A 13,524-nucleotide genomic window follows, 5' to 3' on the forward strand; every position below is an offset into this window, starting at 1 on the left:
CCAGATTTTAAAGAAAATGATGAAAATATTTTCCCTAGTTCAGATAGTAAACAGAAAGAATTTCGAGAGGTGAAACCTGAAATTATTCGTTCTGGGGAAGAGAGTGAAGAGGAAGCTGCTACTGATGATGATGATGGAGAAGAAATGCAATATGGGCCAGCAGTGGTGACTCATGCCTATATTCCTAGCACTTTGGGAGGCTGAGGTGGGAGGATAGCTGAGATCAAGAGTTTGATACCAGCCTGAGAGCAAAAACTCATCTCTACTAAAAAAAAAAAAAAAAAATAGAATAGGGGCGGCGCCTGTGGCTCAGTCGGTAGGGCGCCGGCCCCATATACCGAGGGTGGCGGGTTCAGGCCCGGCCCTGGCCAAACTGCAACCAAAAAATGGCCGGGCGTTATGGCGGGCGCCTGTAGTCCCAGCTACTCGGGAGGCTGAGGCAAGAGAATCGCTTAAGGCCAGGAGTTGGAGGTTGCTGTGAGCTGTGTGATGCCATGGCACTCTACCGAGGGCCATAAAGTGAAACTCGTCTCTACAACAACAACAACAAAAAATAGAATAGGCTCAGCACCCGTAGAATAAAGGTGATGGTGCCAGCCACATAGACAGAGGCTGGCAGGCTCAAACCCAGCTTGGGCCTGCTAAACAACAACTGCAACAACAAAAAAATAGCCAAGTGTTGTGGCAGGCACCTGTAGTCCCAGGTACTTGGGAGGCTGGGGCACAATAATAGCTTAAGCTCAAGAGTTTGAGGTTGCTATGAGCTGTGACACCACAGCACTCTTCCCAGGGCAACAGCTTAAGACTCTGGGGGGAACCTGTAGTTCCAGCTACTTGGGAGGTTAAGGCAGGAGGATCACTTGAAACCAGGACTCTGAGGTTGCTACAAGCTAGGCTGATGCCATGGCACTGTAGTGTGGGCAATAGAGTGAGATGAAAGAAAGAAAAAGGAAGGAAAAGGGAAGGGAAGGGAAGGGAAGACAAGGAAGGAAAGGAAGAGAAGAAAGAAAGGGAAGAGAAGAAAGAAAGACAAAATACAGAGCCAAAAAGAAGAGTACACCCTGTTGTAAAAATAGAGCAGCCTCAGCAGCACCTGTGGCTCAGTGGGTAGGGCACGGACCCCATATACCAAGGGTGGCAGGTTCACACCCAGTCCCACCAAACTGCAACGACAAAAAAAAAATAGCCAGGCTTTGTGGCAGGCGCCTATAGTCCCAGCTACTCAGGAGGCTGAGGCAAGAGAATTGCCTAATCCCAAGAGCTGGAGGTTGCTGTGAGCTGTGACACCACAGCACTCTACTGAGGGGGATAAAGTAAGAGTCTAGCTCTTAAAAAAAAAAAAAAAATAGGGGCAGCGCCTGTGGCTCAGTCGGTAAGGTGCCGGCCCCATATACCGAGGGTGGTGGGTTCAAACCCGGCCCCGGCTGAACTGCAACTAAAAAAAAATAGCTGGGCATTGTGGCGGGCGCCTGTAGTCCCAGCTACTCGGGAGGCTGAGGCAAGAGAATCGCTGAAGCCCAGGAGTTGGAGGTTGCTGTGAGCTGTGTGATGCCACGGCACTCTACAGAGGGCCATAAAGTGAGACTCTGTCTCTACAAAAAAAAAAAAAAAAAAAATAGAGCAGCCTATGGCTCAGATGATGGCACCATCAGGAAATGATATGGATAGAACTCACAGCCAATAAAGGATCAGGGGAGAAAACAATTGGCTAATATTATGAGAACTTAATCAGGAGTGCAATCAGCAATAGAACCCAAAGCTCCATTCCATGCTTTCCAACTTTTTTTCCCCCAAATAAATGGGAATTTAACATGAATGTATCCACCTTACCAGAGATGTTTATGTTTCCTACCAGAGATGTCTTAGCAAGTCCATATTCCTCATAAAGTCAGGAAAATTGAAAAACAAAAATCAATTCTGGTTCTAAATATTCATTCACAGTTAACTTCAATAATGTATATAATGTATACACACGACACTGACAACCTATGATAGGTAAAAGCATGTGGTCCTCAGTACCAAGTTGAAGAGTTAGTGGTAAGCTCCTATCAGAAGGCTTCACATCCATAGTATCTGATAAAGAACTTTTATGTATGGAATCTTGTTCACTCACAGTAGGCTCTGCCACATTAGAATCTAGTGTGGCAGAGTGTTTTATCTGCACCAGAATGGACTTTTGTGCTTCTTTAAACTTTTAGTATCTGGGTGGTGCCTGTACCTCAGTGGGTAAGGCAATGGCCACACATACCAAGGCTAGCAGGTTCAAACCTGGCTCAGGCCAACTAAATGACAACAGCAACAACAAAAAAAAAAGCCGAGTGTTGTGGTAGGCGCCTGTAGTCCCAGCTTCTTGGGAGGCTGAGGCCTCCCAAAAAGCTGGGGGAATGGCTTAAACCTAAGAGTTTGAGCCTCAGCGCCTGTGGCTCAAGCGGCTAAGACGCCAGTCACATACACCTGAGCTGGCAAGTTCGAATCCAGCCCGGGCCCGCCAAACAACAATGATGGCTGCAACCAAAAAAAAAAAAAAAAATAGCCGGGCATTGTGGCACCTTGAGCGACCACACCCAAGTACTGACATGAAACCCTCTATGACGTTCTCTGCTTTGGAGTCTTCGACTCCTCTTTGAATCATAAATGCACCTGTCTTAAAATCACCACTTGATCCCTAGTGGTGCAGGCTAAACAGGATTTCTCAGGTTTTGACATATGGAAGCAAACCACCTCCCATTCAGCAGGAAAAAACATTTATGGCAATGAAAAGCCCAAACTACGGGCGGTGCCTGTGGCTCAGTGAGTAGGGCACCAGTCCCATACGCCAGAGGTGGCGGGTTCAAACCCAGCCCCAGCCAAAAACCACAAAAAAAAAAAAGAAAAGCCCAAGCTATCCGGGCTCGGCACCTGTGGCTCAAGCAGCTAAGGCGCCAGCGACATATACCTGAGCTGGCGGGTTTGAATCCAGCCTGGGCCCGCCAAACAACAATGACAACTACAACCAAAAAATAGCTGGGTGTTGTGGCAGGTGCCTGTAGTCCCAGCTACCTGGAAGGCAGAGGCAGGAGAATCGCTTGAGCCCAGGAGTTGGAGGTTGCTATGAGCTGTGATGCCACGGCACTCTACCCAGGGTGACAGCTTGAGGCTCTGTCTCAAAAAAAAAAAAAAAAAAAATCTAAGAGTTTAAGGTTGCTATGAGCTGTGACACCATGGGCACTCTACCGAGGGTGACATAGTGAAACTCTATCTCAAAAACTTATAATAATAAAATAAACTTTTAATATCTGTATGAGAATTTCCACATAATTCGCAGATAAATGGTCTTTCTCCTGTATAGGATCGAAAGTGCTTATTGATGGCCAAGTATGGTGACTCATGCTGTGGGAGGCTGAGGTGGGTAGATTGCTTGAGCTCAGCATTTTGAGACCAGCCTAACCAAGAGTGAGACCCCCAACTCCACTAAAAATACAAAAACTAGCCAGGAGTTGTGGTGGGCACCCGTAGTCCCAGCTACTCAGGAGACTGAGGTGAGAAGATCACTTGAGCCCAAGACCTTGAGCTTGCTGTGAGCTGTGATACCACGGTACTCTGCCCCAGTGAGAGTGAGACTCTTATCTCAAAAAAAAAAGAAAAGAAAAGAAGGGGTGGCACCTGTGGCTCAAAGGAGTAGGGCGCTGGCCCCATATGCCAGAGGTGGCAGGTTCAAATCCAGCCCTGGGCAAAAACTGCAAAAAAAAAAAAAGAAAAGAAAAAGAAAAAAAACCTACTGAAAGTGTTTGTTGAACGCTCCGGAAAAAATAAAACTTTTCCCACAAATGCCACATATGTACGATTTTTCACCTGTATGTTTTCAGGAATGAGTGATAAGAAAACTAGAGACAGCAAATGCCTTCCAAAAAGTATCACACATATAGGCTTTTCTCCAGTGTGCCTACAGTCGTAATAGATGAGGGTGCTGGCTTGGGCAAATCTCTGTCCACACCTATCACAGACATAAGCCTTCTCTCCACTATGCTAACTTGCATGAACCTTGATAATGCTAGAAATTGCAAATTGTAAATGACATACGTCACATTTATAGGATTTTTCCTCACCATGATGAATGTGACTATGGAAGACTAGCTGGCATTTTTGCGCAAATCATTTATCACACAATTCATGTTTATATGGCTTCTCACCTGCATGAGTTCTTACATGTGGTTGTTTTTGTTTTTTGGGGTTTTTTTTGAGACAGAGCCTCAAGCTGTCCCCCTGGGTAGAGTGTTGTAGCATCACAGCTCATAGCAACCTCTAACTCCTGGGCTCAAGCAAGTCTCCTGCCTCCGCCTCCCAAGTAGCTGGGACTACAGGCACCCACCACAACATCTGGCTATTTTTAGAGATGGGGTCTCATTCTGGCTCAGGCTGATCTCAAACCTGTGACCTCAGCCAATCCACCCACCTAGGCCTTCCAGACTGGTAGTCTTATAGACGTGAGCCACCTCGCCTAGTTCTTACGTGCATTTTCAGCTGCTTACACTGGGTAAAAGCCTTTCCACAAAAGTGACATACATAAGATTTGACTCCTTCATGTATTCTAAGGTGCCTTTGCAGGCTGTTAGCTTCTGAAAACATTTTCCCACACATTTTATGCACTGGTTTGGCCTTAGAATACCTCTGATCCAAACAACAATGACAGCTGCAACCAAGAATACCTCTGATCCAGCACTTTCCCAGAGTTCTCCAACTTGTAAGGACTCTTGACACCGGCTATATTAGACATAAAGTGTTCTTTCAGAGCACAGTTTGGCTGGGATTCATTTCCATTTCATTGTAATAGTTGGCACAATAGCTTGTGCTGGAAAACTATTTTCCATAACTGATGTCAACTCTGGCTCTGAATTATCATTTCTGTGTGCAACTTGTTCTACTATAAGTGTGGGTAACTTATTTGCATCTAAGAATAATTAAAACACATGCATTCTCTAAAACGTCACTGGGATAATGTAGTCACTGGGATACTGTACTGTTTCATTCTACCCTATTTTCCAGGAGTTTAAAGACTACTTTTTTTCTTTGAAACTTCTTTATCAAAGCTCCTTTTTTAGTATTTGCCTAAAATCTAAATCTGTAGATACCTCTGATTTCTCCTGAGTGTTATAATCTCATAGAGTAAGAAGACAAGTCTGTTGATTCCATTCAATGTATCCACTAATACTAGATACCTCTGTAGAAAACAGATCAGCAATAAAAGCAAAATCTTCCATCTTTATTTTACATTTAGTAACCCCTCTTCCACTTTGTGACAGTCAGCAGTCTGATCAATTTCCTTAACATTCCAACTGTCGAAATTTAAAGTGCATGTGTGCTACTTGGGAGGCAGAGGCAGGAGAATCGCTTGAGCCCAGGAGTTGGAGGTTGCTGTGAGCTGCAATGCCACGGCACTCTACCCAGGGTGACAGCTTGAGGCACTCTCTCAAAAAATAAAATAAAATAAAAATAAAGTGCATGTGTAATAGGCCAAGTGCGGTGGCTCACACCTGTAATCCCCAGCACACTGAGAGGCTGAGGCGAGTGGACTGCTTGAGCTCACAGGTTTGAGACTAGCCTGAGAAAGAGCGAGACCCCATCTCTAAAAATAGCCGGGCATGGGCCGGGCGAGGTAGCTCAGGCCTGTAATCCTAATACCCTGGGAGGTCGAAGTGGGTAACTGCTTGAGCTCACAAGTTCGAGACCAGCCTGAGCAAAATCAAGACCCTGTTTCCACTAAAAATATAAAAAAAATGACGCAAAAGATTACTTCAGCCTGAGCTGGAGGTTGCTATGAGCTATGACATTACAGCACTCTACCCAGGGCTACAGCTTGAGACTCTGTCTCAAAAAAAAAAAAAAAAAAAAAAAAAAAAAAATATATATATATATATATATATATGTATATGTATGTATCTGGGCATTGTAGTCCCAGCTACTTGGGAGGCTGAAGCACAAGAACTGCTTAAGCCCAAGAGTTTGAGGTTGCTGTGAGATAAGATGTCACCGCACTCTACCAAGGGCCAACAAAGTGAGACTGTCTCAAAAAAAAAAAAAAAAAAAAAACAAAAAGTGCATGTATATGGCCAGGCAAAATAGCTGGACTGCTTGAGTTTAAGAGTTGAGAAATAGTGAGACCCATCTCTACCAAAAAAAAAAAAAAAATAGAAAAAAAATAGCTGGTCAGGCGGTGACTGTGGCTCAGTGGGTAGGGGTGTCAGCCCTATATACAGAGGGTAGCGGGTTTGAACCTGACCCCAGCCAGCTAAAAACAGCAGTCACAACTACAACAAAAATAGCCGGGCGTTGTAGTGGGCACCTGTGGTCCCAGCTACTTGGGAGGCTGAGGCAAGAGAATTGCCTAAGCCCAAGGGTTATAGGTTGCTGTGAGCTGTGATGCCATAGCACTCTACTGAAGGCGGTAAAGTAAGACTGTCTCAAAAAAAAAAAAAAAACTACCTGGGGCAGTGCCTGTGGCTCAAGGAGTAGGGTGCTAGCCCCATATATGGAAGGTAGTAGGTTCAAACTTGGCCCCAGCCAAAAAAAGAAAAAACTACCTGGTCGGGCGGGCGTAGTGGCTCACGCCTGTAGTCCCAGCGCTGTGGGAGGCCGAGGCAGGTGGATTGCCTGAGCTCAGAGGTTCGAGACCAGTATGAGCAGTAGTGAGCCAGAGTAAGACCCCGTCTCCACTAACATCATAAACAGCTGGACAGAGCATCGCCAGAGGAAGAAGAAAATGAAAAACAAAAAAGAGTACTTCAAACGAAGAAGAATGAACAAGCAAGCTGAAATTAAAAATTAAAAAGAGGAGTGGCACCTGTAGCTCAAAGGAGTAGGCCGCCAGCCTCATATGCCGGAGGTGGCAGGTTCAAACCTAGCCCTGGCCAAAAACTGCAATAAATAAATAAATAAATAAAAATAAAAATAAATTTTATTTATTTATTTTTTTTTAATAGAGACAGAGTGTCACTTTATTGCCCTCGGTAGAGTGCCGTGGCATCAAACAGCTCACAGCAACCTCCAACTCCTGGGCTTAGGCGATTCTCCTACCTTAGCCTCCCAAGTAGCTGGGACTACAGGTGCCCGCCACAATGCCCGGCTATTTTTTTTTTGTTGTTGTTGCAGTTTGGCTGGGGCTGGGTTTGAACCCGCCACCCTCGGCATATGGGGCCGGCGCCCTGCTCACTGAGCCACAGGCACCGCCCAAATAAAAATAAATTTTAAATAAATAAATAAAACTAGCTGATCAGGGCGGCGCCTGTGGCTCAAAGGGGTAGGGTGCCAATCCCATATGCCAGAGGTGGTGGGTTCAAACCCAGCCCCGGCCAAAAAAAAACTAGCTGATCATTGTAGTGGGTACCAGTTGTCCCAGCTATTCAGAGGCTGAAGCAAGAGGATCTCTTGAAGCTCAAGAGTTTGAGCTTGGGATGGCACCTGTGGCTCAAGGAGTAAGGTGCCAGCCCCATATACTGGAGGTGGTGGATTCAAACCCCGCCCCAGACAAAAACTGCAAAAACAAACAAAAAAAGAAAACATTCAATATAGCCACATTTAGAAAAAAAAAAAAAAGTTTGAGCTTGCTGTAAGCTATGACACCAAGGCACTCTATCTAAGACTGAAGTAAGACTCTCCCTCAAAAAAAAAAAAAAAAAAAAGAAAAAAGAACATATTCCTGTCCAAGAAACGAAGTGTTGGTCCCTGGCAATTTTCTTCAACATCATTCACATTGCAGTATACAATCTGTATGTAATATTTTTTTTTTTTTTTAGATAGTCTCACTTTATCACCCTCAGTAGAGAACTACGGTATCACAGCTCACAGCTACCACAAATTCTTGGGTTCAAGAGATTTTCTTGTCTCTGACTCCCAAGTAGCTGGGACTACTCGCGCCCACCACAAAGCCTGGCTAGTTTTAGAAACAAGGTCTCAGGCAGCACCTGCGGCTCAAAGGAATAGGGCGCTGGCCCCATATACCAGAGATGGCAGGTTCAAACCCAGTCCCAGCCAAAAAAAAAAAGAGAAAGAAAGAAAGAAATAAGGTCTCACTCTGCCTCAGACTGGTCTCGAACCTGTGAGCTCAGGCAATCCACCACCTTGGTTTCCCAAGTGTTAGGCTTACAGGCATGAGCCACTTTGCATGTGATTTTTTCTTTTAAATTTTTTTTGTTCTTTTAGACAGAGTATCACTATGTTGCCCTCAGTAGAGTACTGTGGAGTCACAGCTCATAGCAACCTCAAACTCTTGAGCTTAAGGGATTCTCTTGCTTCAGCCTCCCAAGTAGCTGGGACTACAAGTGCCCACCACAATGCCTGGCTATTTTTTGTTACAGTTGTCATTGTTCTTAGGGCTGAGCCGTAATCAAACCCGCCACACCAGGTGCATGTGGCCAACACCCTTAACCACTGAGCTATGGGCGCAGAGTCTACACTTGTCTTTGTTGTTTAGCAGGCTGGGGCCATGTTCAAATCAGCCCGCTCCAATGTATGTGGCTGGCACCCTAACCAAACCTGTATGTGATTTTTTTCAAGAGACAAATAGCCACTGGCCATGACTTCATTTGAAGCAATAATCAGGACAAAAAAGTACTTTTGGGACTCTGCGCCTGTCACTCAAGAGGCTAAGGCGCCAGCCACATACACCAGAGCCGATGGGTTCAAATCCAGCCCAGGCCCGCCAAACAACAATGAGAACTACAACCAAAAATAGCCGGGCGTTGTGGCCGGCGCCTGTGGTCCCAGCTACTTGGGAGGCTGAGGCAAAAGAATCACTTAAGCCCAGGAGTTGGAGGTTGCTGTGAGCTGTGACACCACAGCACCTACCCAGAGCGACAGCTTGAGGCTCTGTCTAAAAAAAAATACTTTTAGAAAGACTGAGCATGACAGATCTGTGAAGAAAACATAAGAAGGCAAACCTAAAATGTACACAGTCTTCATAAAAAACAAACAATGGCAATGAATATAGTGGACACAAGTGCAATCAAGGACAAGGCCTACTGAAAAGAACAGTTCATACTGAAGCAAAAGGAAGAGCTGAGACAAGCAATGAAAAGTTTGGGCGGCACCTATGGCTCAGGGAGTAGGGCACCAACCCCATATACGGAGGGTGGCGCGTTCGAACGCAGCCCCAGCCAAACTGCAACAAAAAAAACAGCTGGGCATTGTGGCGGGCTAATCCAGAGATCTGGAGGCTGAGGCAAGAGTGTTGCCTAAGCACAAGAGCTGAACGTTGCTGTGAGCTGTAACGACACAGCACTCTACCAAGGGTGACAAAATGACACTGTCTCTAAAAAAAAAAATAAGGGAAAGTTAACCAGAAAAAAGAATGCTGATACCTTTGCCTCTGTGGGAGAGACCAGAAATATATGAGGGAACCCAGTGGATACAGCAAATACATTTGTCCCAGGCACACATCAAAAAAAGGAAATACAATAAAAAGAACATACAGAAAATGAAATTAAAGTATTGTTAGTTAGGCTCAGAGCCTGTAGCTTAGCAGCTAGGGCGCCGGCCACATATACCAGGGTTGGCAGGTTCGAACCTGGCCCAGGCCTGCTAAACAACAACTGCAACCAAAAAAATAGGTGGGTGGGCTCGACACCTGTGCCTCAAGTGGCTAGGGTGCCAGCCACACAGCAATTACAAGTAGACATAGGGCTAGTAGGCCCACCCCATGCCTGCCAAACAGCAAAGACAACTATAGCCAAAAAATAGCCAGGTGTTGTGGCAGGCACCTGTATTCCCAGCTACTTGGGAGGCTGAGGCAGGAGAATTGCTTAAGCCCAAAGACTTTGAGGTTGCTGTGAGCTGTGAGCTGTGACACCATGGCACTCTGCCAAGGGCAACATAATGAGACTGTCTCAAAAAAAAAAAAATTGTTGTTACTTAGACAATGATATGTAAAATATATAGGTTTTCTACAAATTACACTACTATTTATTCTGAGGGCAGTAACTACCCCCCATTGGTGTTCATCAGGTACCGTTGGCATTGGTATACAACCACTGCAATACATACCTAAATATACAGAAAAATTACCTTTCATATTTATGATAAAGCACTGGGACAACTATCAGATGATCATTACCCAAAGTTCACAATTAATGAGCTAATTAACTCATTAATTTAGAAGTAATTACCAGGGGGCGGTGCCTGTGGCTCAGTGAGTAGGGCGCCAGCCCCATATGCCGAGGGTGGCGGGTTCAAACCCAGCCCCAGCCAAACTGTAACAAAAAAATAGCCTGGCATTGTGGCAGGCGCCTGTGGTCCCAGCTGCTTGGGAGGCTGAGGCAGGAGAATCGTGTAAGCCCAAGAGTTAGAGGTTGCTGTGAGCCGTGTGATGCCACGGCACTCTACCCAAGGGCGGTACAGTGAGACTGTCTCTACAAAAAAAAAAAAAAAAAAGAAGTAATTACCAGAAAAGATAGCCACAGCTTACCCATAAGGCCAGAAACTGCCCAAAAGGGAAATTACTGCTTATCATACTTCCCTTCCAGGATCAAATTAGAGGACTAGACAATGTAGATAAAGCCCTATGTCTATGAAAGAAAAAAAAAAATTTTTATTTTTTAATAGCTGGGCTGGGCAAGGCATGGTGGCTCACCCCTGTAATCCCAGCACTCTGGGAGGCCAACGTGGGTGAATTGCTTGAGCTCACAAGTTGAAGACCAGCCTGAGCAACAGCGAGACCCCACCTCTAAAAAAAGAAAAAAATAGGCAGATATTGTGGCAGGTGCCTGTACTCTCAGCTGGTTGGGAGACTAAGGCAAGAGGATTACTTGAGCCCAAGAAATTGAGGTTGCTGTGAGCTATGATGCCACAACACTCTACCAGGGCAAGAAAGTATCTCAAAAAAAAAAGAAAAAAAATTAACCAGGCATAGTGGTACACACCTGTAATCCCAGCTACTCAAGAGGGTGAGGTAGGAGAATCATGTGAACTTAGGAATTCAAGGCTGTCGTTAGCTATGATTGTCCCACTGCACTCCAGCCTTATCTCCTTAAAGAAAAAAAATTAATTACTCAACAATGTGGCTAGAGACTCTTTTTTTTTTTTTTTTTTTTTTTTTTGAGACAGAGCCTCAAGATGTAACCCTGGGTAGAGTGTCAGGCATCAAAGCTCACAGCAACCACCAACTCTGGGGCTTAAGCGATTCTCTTGCCTCAGCCTCCCAAGTAGCTGGGACTACAAACACCCACCATAACGCCCAGCTACTTTTTGGTTGTAGTTTTCATTGCTGTTTGTCAGGCCTGGGCTGGATTCGAACCCGCCAGCTCAGGTGTATTGTGGCTGGCGCCTTAGCTGCTTGAGTTACAGGCACCGAGCCTAAAGACTCTTAAGGATAGAAAACAAGAGATATCAGAAAGGATTCAAGAGAAACAAGAAGCAGGATGTTACTATAGGCCCATATGCCCCAAAGGAGCTTTCTCTCATTCAGCCTTCCAAATAGTACACTGACAGCACCACTAGATACATCCCAAGCCACTAGGCAGCTCTGATGTTTGGAGGCTACTTACTCTAACATCTTGGGTAAGTAGTGTCACCCACCACCAGTAATAACTACAAATTCCTAAAGAGAACCAGAAACAAAGCCTTAAGCACCTTAACTATTTCATTTTCCTAGAAAAGTTAACACTAGTCAGTACTCCACAAGGAGCACCTGCAGTGCACACCAACAGATGTGACAAATCCACATACTCACTTTTCTGACAATGGGCTGCTGGCCTTCTACACAGCCATACCAGTTTAGTAATTTATTCCAGGCCTCAGTTGGGACCAATACATAGTCTAGTTCATCAATTAAGTGTTCCTTTAAGGTCTGACTCTCAGGATCTGAAAAAGGAAAATAGAACATAACTCACTCCTTTTACCCTGAGAAATGGTTGGCTTGTTGTTTTTGTTTTTTTTTTTTTTTTGAGACATAGTCTCATTTTGTTGTCCTCGGTAGAGCGCCATGGTGTCATACTTCAAAGCAACCTCAAACTACTGGGCTCAAGACATTCTCTTTTTTTTATTCTTTAAAGGTATCTTTTGGGCGGCGCCTGTGGCTCAGTCGGTAAGGCGCCGGCCCCATATACCGAGGGTGGCGGGTTCAAACCCGGCCCCGGCCGAACTGCAACCAAAAAATAGCCAGGCGTTGTGGCGGGCACCTGTAGTCCCAGCTACTCGGGAGGCTGAGGCAAGAGAATCGCTTAAGCCCAGGAGTTGGAGGTTGCTGTGAGCTGTGTGATGCCACGGCACTCTACCGAGGGCCATAAAGTGAGACTCTATCTCTACCAAAAAAAAAAAAAATGGTATCTTTCATTTTTTTTTTTTTTTTTGTAGAGACAGAGTCTCACTTTACCACCCTCGGTAGAGTGCCATGATGTCACAGGACTCACAGCAACCTCCAGCTCTTGGGCTTTCGCGATTCTCCTGCCTCAGCCTCCCAAGCAGCTGGACTACAGGCGCCTGCCACAACGCCTGGCTATTTTTTGGATGCAGTTCAGCAGGGGCTGGGTTTGAACCCGCCACCCTCGGTATATGGGGCCGGCGCCCTACTCACTGAGCCATAGGCGCCACCCAAGACATTCTCTTGCCTCAGCCTCCAAAGTACCTGGGACTACAGGCGCCAGCCATAACGCCCAGCTATTTTTTTGGAGACAGGATCTCAATGAAGCCCAAGAGCTGAAGGTTGCTGTGAGTCCTGTGACGTCATGGCACTCTACAGAGGACGGTAAAGTGAGACTGTCTCTACAAAAAAAAAAAAAGAAAGAAAGAGAAAAAGAAGCATGCTCTTGTCAGAAGCAGTTAAGTTTAAAAAAAAAAGCAATTTTTTTTCTTTTCTTTTTTTTTTTTTTTGTAGTTTTGGCCAGGGCCAGGCCTGAACCCACCACCCTGGTATATGGGACAGATGCCCCACTCCTTGAGCCATAGGCGCCACCCAGAAAAAAAGCAATTTAACTGTTCCCCAAAGATCTACAAGGTCTTCTGCCATAGATGCAAGTTGAGTATACTGGTTTCTATTTCCTGATGCTAGTAAAGTCAGGATCACAATCTCCATGTGAATACACATGACCTGTAACCACTACCAAGGTGAACATTTAGCTATAAAAGCAACATTTACTGCACCTGAAAAGAGTCCAGAGTTGTCTATAGGGCCAGGAAACAGGTTATGTTCACCCACATTGTACACATCCCAGCTGTCAAAGCCCACATACTTCTTCCACTGTTTGAACCATCGGCTGTCAATAAGATACCTAGAGAGAGACAAAAATACTGTAGCTGAAAATGAGGTTGTGAGTTTCTAGCAGGCACAATGGCTCACACCTGCATATCCCAGCGACTCAAGAGGCGGAGGCAAGAGGATCACTTGAGCCCAGGAGCTTGAGACCAGCCTGGGCAACATTAGCGATACTCTGTCCCTTAAAAAAAAAAAGTTGAGCAGCGCCTGTGGCCCAGTGAGTAGGGTGCTGGCCCCATATACCGAAGGTGGCAGGTTCAAAACCAGCCCCAGCCAAACTGCAACAAAAAAATAGCCGGGCATTT

The 13,524-nt window shown here is 45.4% G+C and overlaps 1 protein-coding gene and 1 pseudogene across 5 annotated transcripts in view; both read right to left on the bottom strand.

Moving 5' to 3' along the window:
• The window catches only part of USP4 (ubiquitin specific peptidase 4), a 71,889-nt gene that overhangs the window by 57,102 nt on the left and 1,263 nt on the right, over positions 1–13,524 (bottom strand). For 3 of the 5 annotated variants that reach the window (XM_053599138.1, XM_053599139.1, XM_053599142.1), the window contains exons 2-3: positions 13,108–13,235; positions 11,699–11,829 (exon numbers count right to left, since the gene is read on the bottom strand). In XM_053599138.1, the coding sequence (XP_053455113.1) occupies positions 11,699–11,829; positions 13,108–13,235 (259 nt within the window). The remainder of the gene's footprint in view (positions 1–11,698; positions 11,830–13,107; positions 13,236–13,524) is intronic. The other 2 variants (XM_053599141.1, XM_053599140.1) reach the window with 1 other exon arrangement.
• Positions 1,889–9,988, bottom strand: LOC128592352 (myoneurin-like; annotated as a pseudogene).

Source organism: Nycticebus coucang, chromosome 8 (assembly GCF_027406575.1).
Source record: "Nycticebus coucang isolate mNycCou1 chromosome 8, mNycCou1.pri, whole genome shotgun sequence".
NCBI lineage: Eukaryota > Metazoa > Chordata > Mammalia > Primates > Lorisidae > Nycticebus > Nycticebus coucang.